At 52.5% G+C, this 14,141-nt stretch overlaps 1 protein-coding gene across 1 annotated transcript in view; it reads left to right on the plus strand.

Annotated features, from left to right (window-relative positions):
• Window positions 1-367: 367 nt before the first annotated feature.
• The window catches only part of CPA6 (carboxypeptidase A6), a 33,627-nt gene continuing 19,853 nt past the window's right edge, over window positions 368-14,141 (plus strand). Inside the window, exons 1-3 of the mRNA XM_054180130.1 lie at window positions 368-465; window positions 9,869-9,944; window positions 12,876-13,000. Of these exons, the coding sequence (XP_054036105.1) occupies window positions 368-465; window positions 9,869-9,944; window positions 12,876-13,000 (299 nt within the window). The remainder of the gene's footprint in view (window positions 466-9,868; window positions 9,945-12,875; window positions 13,001-14,141) is intronic.

A 14,141-nucleotide genomic window follows, 5' to 3' on the forward strand; every position in this document is an offset into this window, starting at 1 on the left:
CGGGACCCTGTGTTTCGTGCACTCGGATCTCCGCCTCTTACCAGCCCCAACCCTTCTGCCCAGCCGGGGAAATCGCGGCGGCGCCCTGCCCGGTGCCCCTGCCCGGTGCCCCTGCCCGGTGCCTCGGCGCAGCACCTGCCCCGCCGGCGCTCGCCCTTCCCGCCCGGGGGCTGGGGCCGGCCCCAGCCGGGCGGCGGCGAGCAGCCCCCTGGCTCCCCTCAGCCCTCCCAGGGCGGGGGCGCGGGCGGGAAGCAGCCTCCCCCGCCCCGTCCCACCGACGGCCCCGTGCCCAGGCGCGGCGGGGCTGCGAGGCGAGGTCCTCCCCCGGCCCTGCTCTGCCCTCGCACTGCTCCGCGCCGGCTGCACCATGCAGCTCCGCGGGGCCCCCGCCGCCCTCCTGCCCCTTTGTCTGCTCTGCCTCCAGGCTGCGCTGCCGGTCCGCGGCCTTCGCGTCCGCTACGACGGGTAAGTGCCCGCCGACCCCCGGCCGCCGACCCCGGCTCCCCCGCCCGCCGTCCCTGTGCTCTCCTCCGGCCGCCGCTCTCCTCCGCCCCGGCGGGGCAGGGAGCTCCCTGCGTTGTGCATGCCCACGGCGCTTGTCCGTAGGTGTTGGGCTTCGGCTCCCGCTGCGGAGCTGCTCCGGTGCCTGTTTCCACTCAGCTGCGGCGCGTCCCGGCGCCGGCTTGCCATAGACGGCTCTAAGTCTCCGCTAGCAACGGGGAAGATGCTGCACTGAGGGGCAAGAAAAAGTTTTACCGTTCCACTTTAAAAAGTTTTATTGCTCATTTCTCACTTTCCCCATCCAGAAAGTGTGATTATGTAGGGAGAAAAAAGTAGTTCTGGAGGCTTTGCCGAGCTCTGAGATGGATGAAGGGTTGGTGGCTCCTTCAGGGGACAATTCTAATGGGGAAAAAAATTGTTCATGGAAAGGGTTGTCAAGACCTGGACGGTGGAATCCCCATCCCCGGAGGGGTTTCAGAGCCATGGAGATGTGGTGCCGAGGGACATGGGTTAGTGGTGCCCTGGCAGTGCTGGGTGAAGGGTTGGACTCAACGATCTTTAACATCTCTTTCAACCAAAACAATTCTGTGAACTTGAAATTGTGTTTTTTTGTCTAAGTCAAACAATGTCTTACTTGAGGGCATGAAAATCTCAAGCAACAGGAGAAATTGATTCACCTTGCTGTGAGTAGAATCACAGGGTCCCAGCGTGATGGGGATTGGAAGGGACCTCTGGAGATCATCCACTCCAACCTTCCTGCTAAAGCAGGAGAAAAAATGACAGAAACCTCTTTCTTCTTCTTTCTGAAGACTGGAGTGCCACTGGCTTTGCTCCAGCCCTCAAGCACCTCTCCTGTTCTCCATGACTTTTCAAAGATGATGGAGAGTGGCTTAGCAAGTGAAGACTTCTGCATGTGTTTGCAGGGTATATTCAGCAACCAGGAGCCCCTCTGCCCCATTGGAAAACAAGATGTTCTCCAGGAGAAAACCAACACAGAGGGCAAGCAGACAAAGGAGGAATTGTTAAATTAGTTGCTGGATAAAGGAGTTTGCTGCTGCCAAAAAGGAATGGGTGGGCTTAAGGTAATATTCTTCGAGTTATCGGCTTGCACGCAGGGCATTTGCTCTGCGAGTGCAGGGCTATAAAACACCAGATGTTGTGCAAGGAAGGGACGGCAGGAGGAGGCTGGAAGCTGTTGTCTACAAGGAACAGGCAGAGGCTTGCTTTCAGCAGCAAAGTCTTGCTCGTAAAACAAGGTTTGCCTCCAGTGCAGGGACACCAAACACCCCTCACTGCAGCCAAGACTTGTGTCTCCACTGCCTGGGGTGGGTTGTTGTCTTGAGCTTAATTATTGCTCCTGCGAAATGGGGACAGGGCAGTGTATAATTAGAATCATAGTGGAAGAAGTTAGGTAGGGAGTAAGTGGAGGAAACATTGGCTGTTGGATGAGCCGAGGCTGAGAGCCCTTTGCTGTGACGGCCACAGGTTATCTTGATGTCTGGCTTGAGCCACTCCACTCTCTGTTTCCCAAAGGAAAAATGGAAGGCTGGCAATGAGATCTATTTGTCATTTGAGATGGAACACCCCAAACTCTGGTACAAACTCAAAGCAGCACCTCAGACTGTGCTGCTGCCTGCATAGTGGAAGGACTTGGCAGCTTTCTCTCAGCCATGTAGCATGCCAGCTCCTTTTGCCATGAAACTTTCTGTAAGGAGAGCTGGGCATAGAAAGAGGAGAACAGGAAAGAAGCTGCAGAAGGATGGAGCTGACAATTTCATGGCTTTGTGCAGCTCTGTATTTGTGTGGATCCTAGAATAGAAAGGGTTGGGTTGGAAGGGACCTTAAAGATCATCTAGTTCCAAGCCCCCTGCCAGGGGCAGGGACACCTCCCACTAGAGCAGGCTGCTCAGAGCCTCTGAGCGTGGAGTTAATTCCCACAGCATACCAAGTGTGGCTCAGCATGCACAGCACAGCCTCAGAGACTGAAATAACTGCAACTGGAAATTGATTCCCTTTATGGGCTTATCTCAGAGCCCAGTGTGAGAGGCAGTGTCAGTTGTGAGGGTGCATTGGTGCAAAAGCAGGGGATGGATTTAAAAACATCTAACAAAAATAAACACTGGGCTCAGATGTGCTCATGGTTCCTCACTTGTGGTGTTCAAAGGGCCTTTCCTGCTGCTGGCCCTGCAGGTGCTGAGCTGAGATTACAGCCTGCCCTGTCCAAACCTGCTGCTCTTCCTCCTCGTCTCAGCTCTCACCCCTCTTCCGCTTCACTGTCCCCATGTCTCTGTCACAACCAACCTGTGGCCTTCTGCCACCCATCAGCAGATAACTCCAGGCCTCTGCTGTCTCCTGTCTGCAGTATAATCAAGTAAGAGTAGTCTCAGCCCTGACACAGGTCTTTGGGCAGTGGATCCAGTCAGGGTGCTAAGCAGCAGTCTTGGAGAGGTGAAAATCAACTTGATTTGTTATGAATATGAATGCTTCCAGTTTAGGGATTGGTTTCAGCTGGATGGAAGGTGACAAGTGCTGATGAGATGGTTTAAGGAGCTAGCAGCTCCTTTCAGCATTTCCTTGATTTCTGTGCATGATGGCAGCAGGAAAGAAGCTAAATTGAAACAAACTGATAGCTTGCACCAGCCATCAACAGCCAAAGCTCCTCTCTTAGCACAGTGAGCAAGAATGCAAGAGCCTGTGGCCCCCTCTGAACTTGGTATCCTATTCTCCTGGGTCCCTTTGGGTTCTGTGGGTTTATTTGCTCGGCTTCAGTAGTTTTCTGGGTGTGAGAGTTGGAAGTTGTGCTCAGGGAAGAGGCAGTCAGCAGGAGGTCATAAACAGCTGCTCCAAGAGACGCTGTCTACCCTCTCCAGCCCCGGGCAGCTCACATCCCGGTGGAGTTGGTAACAATGTCCTTTTCTCACTGAGCCTGCCTCTGGTTTTACACTTTCACACGACTGTGTGCACCAGCATTCCTGAGGTGGGAAAGGTGTCCCTCACACCTCCTGGCCCGGGAAGCCGAAGCAGCACACACAAAGGTAACTGTCTGCTGCCCAGCGAGTGGGAGCAGCATGATGTCATGCAGCCAGGCAGACTAAACAAGCTGCCTGCTTAAGATAAAAACTGTAAAACCCCTTACTGTATCAGGTGTCTGAGGAAAATTGTGCTCATAAATCTGAGCTGGTTTGGAAACCCAATTCCCAGGACAACTGCAGACCGCCCCAGGCATTTGCTGTCTGCCTGCTGTTAGGCAGAACGTGTTTGCAGCGTGCTTCAGAAGCAGAGCTCCTGCAGCACCGCTGCTTCCTTCTTGGAACACAGCAGTCAGTTGTCTGAACAACAGGAGCACATCAAATCCTACACGTTTTGGTGACAAGGATCCCCAGGTTTGTGGTTTCTCTCAGTTTAGCAAACTGTGTCCCAGACTGATGCTTAACAAGCAATCAGTGTGGTAAATGCCTTTTAGCAATCAAGTCATAAACAAATGTCTCAGGCAATCAGCTGAAGGCTGTTAGAGCAGCACAAATCCTGCCTGCTTGCTGCCCCAGCTGCCACAGGGAGCGGTGCTGCGGGGATGCGCTGGGCAGCCTCTCGCAGCAGCCCCATCCCCGCCTCCCCTGCCCGCTCCTGGCTGAGGAGCTGCCCAGCACATCACCTTCAGCAGTAACTCCCTGGAGCCACAGCTTGGACTTGCAGACACCGAGCGGCTGCTTCGCCAGATCGAGTTGTGGGAGGGCAGCCAAGGTACTGCAGGGCAGCCTTGATGATTTACAGCAATGTAGGCAGAATCCAGCCAGAAGTGAACACTCCTTAATTGAAGGGAGAAGTGATTCCCGGGCAGACAGGTGAGACTCTCACAAGTGCCAGCTCAGAGCATTAAGCCCTTTTGCACCTGGGTGGAAGCAAAACCCTTCCCACCTAATATGAGCTCTGGGGTTTGTGTAGCAGAGCTTCCAAGAAGCAGATTCAGTTTCTTCTCTTGCTAACATAAAGGACTCCCAAACCTCGGTGCATTAATTCTCCACTCACAGGATGGCTTTCAAGTTACACTTCTCCTTCAAGCTTACAACTTTGCTGTTCCTTCAGATAAAATCATTCACACTGCCACCTTCTTTTCTGGTTTTATTATTTACCTAGTGAACTGCTGGGGGGAAGCAGACATTGATTCAGGAGTCCTGGGGAAGGTGGGCTCAGGAGGTTGATGTGTTGGACAGCTGATAGCAAACAAGCTCTTTCCTCCAGAAGCTACCCAATTCTCTGGAGAGAGTGAAGCTGTGCTGCATTTTGATTGATGGTGTGACCAGAATCCACCGAAGCCACCCCACCCTCGTGCACACTTCTGTGGCTTTCCCAGCCATACACTGACCTGGTTAAATTAAATAAGAGGCTCAGCACTCCATCTTCTCTTTCTCCATAAATCACATTGGTAACAGACCCTGGGCCCAAAGAACTCGAAGCAACAAGATGAGCTCTTGAAGGGGCCTGCCTTTGGGTTTCAAACTGGAAGGAAAGATTTCCAACCTCTTGTTTAAACAAGAAGGAAAAGCTCTTAGCTGTGCCAGGGATCCCAGAACCTCACACAAGATTGTGAATGCTTTTTGCTGTCCTTGTGGGATATCAATCACAGGACCCATAAACCAAGAGCGAGGAGTCTTCCAGGCAGGAGACATCTGGTTCTTTGGCAGCCTGCACAGGCTTTATATTGCCAGCTGTAAACTGGGCCCTTGAGTTCTGCACAGGCTGCAGCTGGCGATGGGCTGCCTGGACTGCCCTGTGTTCCTGGTAGCTCTCACACTGCAAGCACAGGCTGACTCCTCTCCCTTCTCTCCAAACAGGTAAACCTTCCCACTCAGCCCTGCTATTCAGGGTTACAGCCTTGCTCTAAGCCTCTAAATAGGCATTTCTAATTGGCTTGCTAAGGACTGGACTTAGAGTGCTAGAAGAATTCTGGCCCAAGGTGTTCCTGTGCACCACCCAAAGTTCTACACTTGCAGGCATTCAGAAGAAGCAGCCAGAGGATTTCTTGTCCATACAAGACCATGAATACATCCACTGAGCAGTCAGAAACCTCTCACTCTTCCTTCCCCTTGGTGATGATGCTCCCACTTCTCTTCCACTTCCATACTCCCTGAGAAGTCACTCCTGCCCTTGAAGCTCAAACCAGTCTTGGGCCACACAAGAGTTCATGAATCTTCCTTAATCCAACAGAGAAGCCACTGTGCTGTGGTGTTCCCAAGTGTGCTGCCGCCCCATTAGTTTCATTTGCAATCCTGGCACCAGAAGAGGCACAAATGAAATGCCTTCTGCTTTCCCCCTTGTTTTTACTGTGGCAAGGGCAGTTAGCAGCTGCTCTGCTCTTTGGGGGATGGCCCAAATGCAAGTCCTAAGCCTTGCTCATTAATTGTGAGCATTAAGGAGGCTGATTCCTGGTCAGCACCAGGAATCTCTTCACTGTCACATCCAAAGTGCCAGCAGCCCTGCTCTGCTCCCCAACCCAGCCCTGGCTCTGGTGCATTTCTGTATCACTCTGTGCTTGTGTGCTGGCAGGGGTGCTGGCAACAGCCACAACAGCACCAGAATGCCACTGACTGCTGCAGCAAACTGTCAGGCTCCAGCAGATTGCCAGCCTTCCACAGACAAACAGCACCCAGATGCTCATCCACCCAGGGAGTTCAGCATTTGTTCACTTTATCTGCCGAGCTGATAGCCTCTTTGTTACACAGCTCGTTCTCCTGGCAGTTGACCTTCAGAATAAATGTGTAATGCAAGCCCTGGAGCATGTAAAGAGCCTCTAAAATCTCTCCCATCACTTAGCAATATCCATCACTTTTGGCTCAGCCTACTTCCCCATTTAATGCTGACATTTATAGCTCCTCAAAAAAAACCCCAGCTAAACATGAATACTGAACAGAGGAGAGAAGCTGGGAGCAGCTGAACTGATAGTTACACTTTCCCAGCACTTCATTTTCGAGTTAGGCTAATGGCCTGGGAGCCCAAAGTGTGTGAGAGCAGAGAATTGATGCTTGCAGGAGGCCTTTTCGACAGCCACGTCCCTGCAGAGCTGGATTATGGCCATATGGTGTGTGGGGGTTCTGAGGGGCAGTGGTTTGGCTTCATCTGCTCAGACTGTCACAGAATCAGAGGATGTCAGGGGCTGGAAGGGACCTCCAGAGATCCTTGAGTCCAGCCCCCTGCCAGAGCAGGAGCACACAATCCAGCACAGGTCACACAGGAGCACATCCAGATGGGTCTTGAAAGTCTCCAGAGCAGGAGACTCCACAACCTCTCTGGGCAGCCTGCTCCAGGGCTCTGAGACCCTCACAGTGGAGAAGTTCCTCCTCGTGTGGAGGTGGAACCTGCTGTGCTGCAGTTTATATCCATGGCACCCTGCATGGGAGAGGGGCACAGGGCCCAGGAGCTGCTTTTACACCTTGCAGTGTCTGCTGACCTCCACAGCTCTGAGACCCCAGCCTGCTGTAGCACAGAGCCCCTGTGGGCAGCGAACGGCTGGGGAGTGGAGCTGGGAGAAACAAAAGTTCTCTGGGTGGGCTTTGATTAAATTAGCTTTCAGCAGACATTTCCTGGAGAGTTTTTCCATGCTTTGGGGAGGATAGGAAATTGCTGGCTTTGGGATTAGTGGGTCCAGTGAGTCCAGAGCAATCCACCACTCCCTGTCTCAAAGTTCTCCTCAGCCACTGGATCCTTTTCCAGGTGAATCCTTTCCCGTTGTACTCAGATTGGCATTGCCTCAAAGTCTTCACCTGCTCTGTGCCAGGACTGTATTTAAAGCAGGGGAATTCTCCCTCTGTAATTATTCCTCATGAATCTCCACTACTCCCTTCAGTCAGAAGTGATTTTGCAGAGAACTGACACAGCATTAATCTGGTGAGGAAGAAATGATTTCTCCAGCAGCTTATGGAAATGGCAAAATATAATTGCCTTAATGGCTGGTGCAGCTGCCTCACAGCAACTGTCTGCAGAGAATAAATTATTTCCCTGCCACTAAAATATTTATTTCCCTCCCCAAGCCTTCAGTTTGATTTGATTTTTGAATCCCATTCTGCATTTGGTGTGCTTTGGTTTTCTGCAGCACTGCAGGTTCCTTCACTCAGTGAGAGGAGAGCAAGGGCAGCCTCACCTAAGGCACTGGGGACTGTGTTGTGCCACCAGGAAAGAAGCAGCACAGGCTTTGTTTTGGGCAATCCAGATCAAAGCAGAGCCAGGTTGTGCATGTGAAGGCTGAGTTCAAAGAGTCAGAGCCATCACACCACACACAGCTCTCACCCCCGTCACACAGCTCTGCCTTCCCCTCCGCTCCCTGCTGCTCAGGCAGACTGAAAGCCTGGGAGCTGCTGTAAACCTCCTGCAGCTCAGCATCCTGAAGTCTTTTTATCAAGGCACAGAGTTAGGGATGTGCTAGAACTGGGATGGATCACCACATCGTGAGGGCTTACAGCCTGGTGTGGCCAGCAGGGCCCCCTCCATTCAGCACTGCTGAGGCCACACCTTGAGTCCTGGGTTCAGTTTTGGGGACCTCACTCCAAGAAGGACACTGAGGGGCTGAAGCAGGTCTAGAGAAGGGCACCAAAGCTGGGGAAGGGAGAGCAGGGCTGGGGAGGAGCAGCTGAGGGAGCTGGGGGTGTTCAGTGTGAGGAAGAGGAGGCTGAGGGGAGACCTCACTGCTCTCTACAGCTCCCTGAGAGGAGGCTGCAGTGAGCTGGGGGTTGGGCTCTGCTCCCAAGGAACAAGTGGCAGGACGAGAGGAGGTGGTCTCAGTTTGCCCCATTAGAAGAAACTTCGTCACTGGAAGGGAGATGTTTAAAAGGTGCAGAGATGTGGTAGTGAGGAGCATGGTTTGGCACCAGGTGTGGTAGGTAGATAATGTCCAGACTCAATCTAAAGCTGCTGGGAGTCTTGCTCAGCCTTTATGAGGGGAGTCCCCCGTCCCTAGGTGAGGCTGGTTGGCTTCCATGCCCTAACTCCTAAGCACAGCTCCCCTCAGGCTTTCCCTGGGGGCACCTGAATGCCCCTCACTGATACTTACAAACATCACTTTCAAACAAACAAACAAAACCTTTCCCTTAAAATAGACAACCAAACTGCAGCGTGTTCCAGAGCCTTGGGAAGCTTCCCATGCTCCAGACATCTCCATGCAGCACGGTTTCATGCCATATCATTTTTTACTCCATAAATATTTTCATCTCTCTTGCTGTAACTTGCATCCATGAATAAATACATAGCAAACACCAATGATCAGTCCCAAATTAAAACTCAGCCCACTGCCTTGACATTTGCTTCTAAAATATGCATGAGACAGCTCCTCTGATGTCTTTTTCATCCCCTCTCAAACTCTTACACTTCCCAGCTATTTGTGCTTCTGTGCCAAGTACAGGAATGAGTGCAGACTTCCCCTGCTCCGCATTCCTGTGGGGATCAAGGTCTCCATCTGAACTCAGGAGGTTGCTTATCAGGCACAGCCAAACACACCCAGGCTCCATCCCGTTCAGCAGCAGCAATCCCTTCATGCCTTTATCCCTCGTTCTCTGTGCCCGAGTGTTCTCAAGTTATTACTCAAGGAAGGTTCTAGGCAAGTACGAGCACCAGAGGGTGAGCTTGGTGACTGGACTGTCAGAACCAAGAGGGAGCTCAACAGGTTTTGAGACCACAGATCCAGGAACTGCTCCTGTAACTGAGGTCTTGGCTATATGATCACTGCCTCCATTTGCTATGGGCTCCATAGCTCATGGCACGGATGGAGGGCACGGAATGCACAGCTATGCAGTTTGCTTCCTGCTTGCAAAGTTATGTTCATGGAGCGCTGCTAAAGAAAGCTCTTGGCCTGAGCTGCTGTTATCCAGAACCTTCTGAGCATGTGTGAAGAGCTGCTTGCATCACTGCAGGTGTGCCAGCTTGGGTGGACAAAGCAAAAGGCGTGCTCTGGTTGGAAGTCACCTCTCTGCCAAGGTCTTCTCTAACACAGGAAAACTCTGAGCTCTTCAAAGCCCATTTGATGTTTAAACATACAAACCCCATGTCTCTTACCTCATCTTGCCCTCAGAAAGGTCTTTGTGGGAGAAAGATGCTCTGATGTGAGGCAGATACCCAGTGTGGAAGATGCCAGCCTGAGCAGCTTGAAGGGGAAGCAAGGAGCAAAAGCTTTTGCTAAGAAGTGGAGGGTCGGGTTGGCTCCGTGGTCTGCAGAGAGCAAAGAGCTGCTGGCAGGGGAAGCTCAGGAGCAGAGCTGCAACTCACCTGCCAGGTTGCAGCTGCTGGGAGAGAGCAGCAGTGCAGTAGCTGGCTGCATGCATTTACTGTTGCCTTCTGCTGCTGCAGAGCCTTGAAGTGTCCTCCCCCTGTTCTGATCTGGCAGAGAGAAGCTGATCCGAGTGGTTCCTGGGAGCAAGCAGGACGCAGAGGTGCTGAGGGCTGCGCTTCACAGGCTCCAGGTGAGCTCAGGACGTTCCTCTTTCTGCTGCTCTTTGTTGGAGGCTGTACTGGGTTAACTGGCATGCCTCCCAGCTGGCACTTCACTCTGAGCTATTTCATACTCTGCAGAGCAGCCTTTGCCCATTAAATTCCCAATTTCCCAATAAAATAGCATAGATTCATTATGCCTGACAGCCTTAACAAGAACCACTCACTGCCTTAAAATAACAGAGGTGCCACACTTGCCAATCTGAAGAGGGGACTAGGGAAGAGCCTTCAGCCTGAGAAGTTCTCTGGCAGAATATTTTCAAGAGGCAGCTGAGTGCCTATGAGGCTCACAAGCAAGCCTCAAACTTTCTTCCTCAGCCTTTCCCTGCAGATGCTGGGGGATTTTTCACCCAGAGAGGTGGGAGATGCCTCATCCCTGGCACCACTGCAGGTCAGGTTGTCCGGGGCTCTGAGCAAGTTGCAGATGTCCCTGCTGAGTGCAGGGGGTTGGAGTGGATGGGCTTTGCAGGTCTGGCCCCAACCAGCCCATGGTTCTGTGATGGCAGGCTGCAGCACATCTGCCTCTGTGGCTGTCAACCTCTTGTGAATGTTTGTGTCCTCTCCAAGGCAAAGAATGAAGGTGCACAGAATTTTCTGCTCCAATAGTTAACATCTGGGGTACAGCACAAGCAAATCAAACCCCAGTCCACTAGCAACACAAAAAGTGAAGATCTGAGAGCTCTCAGACCTTGCCCAAAGCATTCCACCCTCCAGTTCTGACAGAGCTCTCTTGCTCTGATGCTCTCAAGGAACAGAGCTCCCTCAGGTGCCTCGGCCCAGGAGAAGGTTCCTGCTGTCAACACTGCAGCAATGATGGTAACTCCCAGGCTCTCCATCTGCCCTGGTTCCTAGTGAAGTGCTCAGTTCCCCACTGCAGATGCCATCCTCTGCAAGCCTCATGGCTGGCATGCAGTGCTGCAGGAGGGGTTTGTGTGCAGGGCAGTGGTTGCAGAGCTCTGCATTACAGCTCCTCATGCTGCAGCGCCCAGCTCTCCCCACGAGCGCTGCCTTAGCTGTGTTTCTGCAGCACTTAGCAAGAGCCTGACCCTCAGCTGCTGCAACAGCCCAGAGAGAATAATTGCTTTACTCCCAGTTAGGAAAAAGCCTCCCCATAACCCCACAGAACACACGTGGGGGCTGATTTGTGCATTCATTCCTGCCCCCTGGATGCTGGAGCAGTAAGAGGGAGCACATGTGGCTTTCCCTTTCTCCTCATATTGCAAACCCTGAGCAGCAGAAGGGTTGCTTACCTTCCCGCAACTGTTTCTCATTACAGAGCTCCCCCAGGCTCCCAGAAAGAGATTCCTTCTCCCAGTTCCAAAGTGGGAGCAGCAGAAACTTGAAGAACTGAATATTCTGACTCTGAGAGCAGGATCATAAAATGCTGGCAAAGTGCACTGGAATCTGGCTGGTTAATTAGGGAGTGATTGGCTCTGATAAGGTAGGGAGCTGAGGAGGTCTAAGGGAAGTCTCAGAGAGGGAGGGCTGAGATTGACTTTGATGCAAACAGGCCAGGCCAGGCTGCATTTCAGCTCTTGGGACTCTTCCATCTGCAGCTCCTTCACTGCCCACCTGTGTAGGGTCAGACCTGGGGGGCTAACAGGTAGTGGATGTGTTGAGCATGGGGAGAGCTTTGCCTTCTGCCATGCTTTAGCCAATGCAGGAGAAATGAGCAGGCTGCAAGTTCCATCCCTTTGGGGAAGGGTGTCAGGCACAAGGAGTCACTTCTTGAACCTGCACTTACAGAAGCCTACAGAGATGTCCTTGGGGGATGATGGAGCTGGCTCTAGGTCTTGCTGATCTCTGAGCCCTTTCCCAGTTGTAATGCTGTTAGACCTGAGTGACAGAGACACATGTCACATTCCCCAGGGCTTGCAAAGAAGCAGAGGTTTGCTCAGGTCCTCAGACCCAGCAGACTGTTTGTCTGCCCTGGGATTTTCCTCTGTGCTATTTCTGAGGCAGTTCATCTGAGCCTGGACTGGTAACTTCTACCCCAGCAGTGGCCCAGGAGCACCTACCCCAAACACCCAGCTGGGCTCAGGGCTGTTTGTGTAGGGGCAAGGAGCTCCTGCTCTGTGAACATTCCTGCCCACTCATTCTGCTATAGCTTTTCCAGGAGCAGTTCCCAGGCACTTGAACTTTGGGAAGAGCCAGCCTAGCAGGGCTTGGAGTCACAACTCCTCTCCCTTTTGTTTTCCAGCCCTTGCAGCAGCTGCTGATCCATTGTAATCCCTGAATTGATCCTGTCATTGCAGTTCAGGGAATCAGAAAAACACCCCATAGGGGAAGAGGCTCACTGGGCTATAAATCTGATAGCTACAGCTCCATAGGAAAGTGCTGAAAGAGGCTGCAGAGAACAAAAGCCTGCCTGAAAATGCAGCAAGAAACCTGGCAGCCCAAAGAGGGAAGGGAAGAATGAGCTTAGTAGGGAGGGCTCATGCATTTTGCTTTGCACAGGCAGCAAATCCCTCTAGCCAGATGCTTTAGTCATCAGTACAGATTGTGACCTCACTCATAGCCTGGGTTCCAGGCAGGACTGCATGGAATATTTCAGCCACACAGGGTGACAGAGGTTATCCATCAAGGTAGAGAGTGTGATGGGCTCTGTAGGAGCCGGCACACAGGGCATGTGCAGTGGTCTGAGGATGCTGATGGAGCTGAAGGTGGCTTTTGTTCCAAGCCGTTTGTGTAGCCACATTCCTGAGACCATTCTCTCTTCCATCTCCTGTGAGAGCCGAGGTGGGCTGGGCACAGACCTGCTCCCTTGGCACAGACCTGCTCCCTGAGCTGGAGCAGCCAGCAGGCTTCATTGTCTCTGCCAGGCCCAGGGGTTGCCTCCACAGCTTCAAGCGTGCCACCTACCCTGAATGCATGTGAATTACAGGTTGGTTCCTGCACTACAGGTGGACTTGTGGCAGCCCAGCAGCCCCTTGCAGGTCGCCGAAGGGACGGTCACCGATGTGCGAGTCCCTCGGAACGCGTCCCGGAGCCTGCTGCCCCTGCTCCAGCGAGCAAACATCCCCTACACGTAAGCCTCTGCTTTGCTTCCTGTGAGAGGACCTCAGAGAGCCCAGAGAGAGCTCCCACCTCAGGCAGCGAGGCTGGAGCTGGGCACTGCCGAGGGAGCAGCTGTGGGGAGGGAGCATCTCCCACAAGCAGGCAGCTGGGACTCAACCTCCTCATGCGGAGTGTGGTAAGGTTGAGAGAGGGCCTAGCTCTCTCTCCTCCACAGAGTAAGAAACCACAGCTAACCCAGTCGAAGAGCAAAGCTATATATTTACAAGCATATATGGGAAGCAGGTTATATAGAACACAATATATACAGGTATTTACAATATATACACAGAAATACACAGCAAAGAGAAATAACACAACAAAAATCCCTCCCCGAGGAGGGATTCCCTCCCTTTAACCCTCTCTCTCCCCCCCTACCTCCCTTTTTTCCCAAAAAGGGGTTAGAGAGAAAGAAAGGCAAGTTATTAAGGGAAAGAATCGTTATAAAGCTTTCAAAAGCCCATGCAGGATTAGTTTTTGCTTATCTCAAGGCCAACTCCGGGTAGCTCGCAGAGAAGCAGGCAGGGAGAACAGGCTGAAACCCAAACTCCCCAACTCCCAAACCAAACTGAACTGAGGAAAAAAAATTCCAACTGCTTTACAATTTAAAGTTGCATTTTATCCATCCACCAATGAAATTCGTTTAGAATATCAGAATGTTTTTGTTCTAGTACTGAAAACTTTCAGCCAGAGCGTCCCAGCACTGTTTGTTCTTAAAGGCACAGCCTCAAACGGTCACACGGAGCCAAGCTGGAGTGTTTGCAGCGCACACACAAGCAGGGCTGGCCAGAGCAGGGTGCTGATGGCCGTGCCTCAGCCTGCTCTGCCCCCTCTGTGTCCAGCAGGAGCAAGGGCTGTCTAGTGGTGTGCTGTGGGCACCGGGAGGTCTTTGCCGCAGGCTGCAGGGGACTCTGCTGGCTGTGCTCAGAGCTCCTCATCCCTTGTGCCCCAGCTCAGGACGAACACACGCTGGGGATCACACCTCATTTGTAGTGTTCCCTAAGAGCATTCAAGGCAGCCTTGGAGTGCACTTATCACTTCATATTTATCAATATGACACAGCAGACAAGAGCAATCATCTTGTCATTAAAGCCTTTTCAGCGAGAGGCTGACAG

Source organism: Dryobates pubescens, chromosome 3 (genome assembly GCF_014839835.1).
Source record: "Dryobates pubescens isolate bDryPub1 chromosome 3, bDryPub1.pri, whole genome shotgun sequence".
NCBI classification, from domain to species: domain Eukaryota; kingdom Metazoa; phylum Chordata; class Aves; order Piciformes; family Picidae; genus Dryobates; species Dryobates pubescens.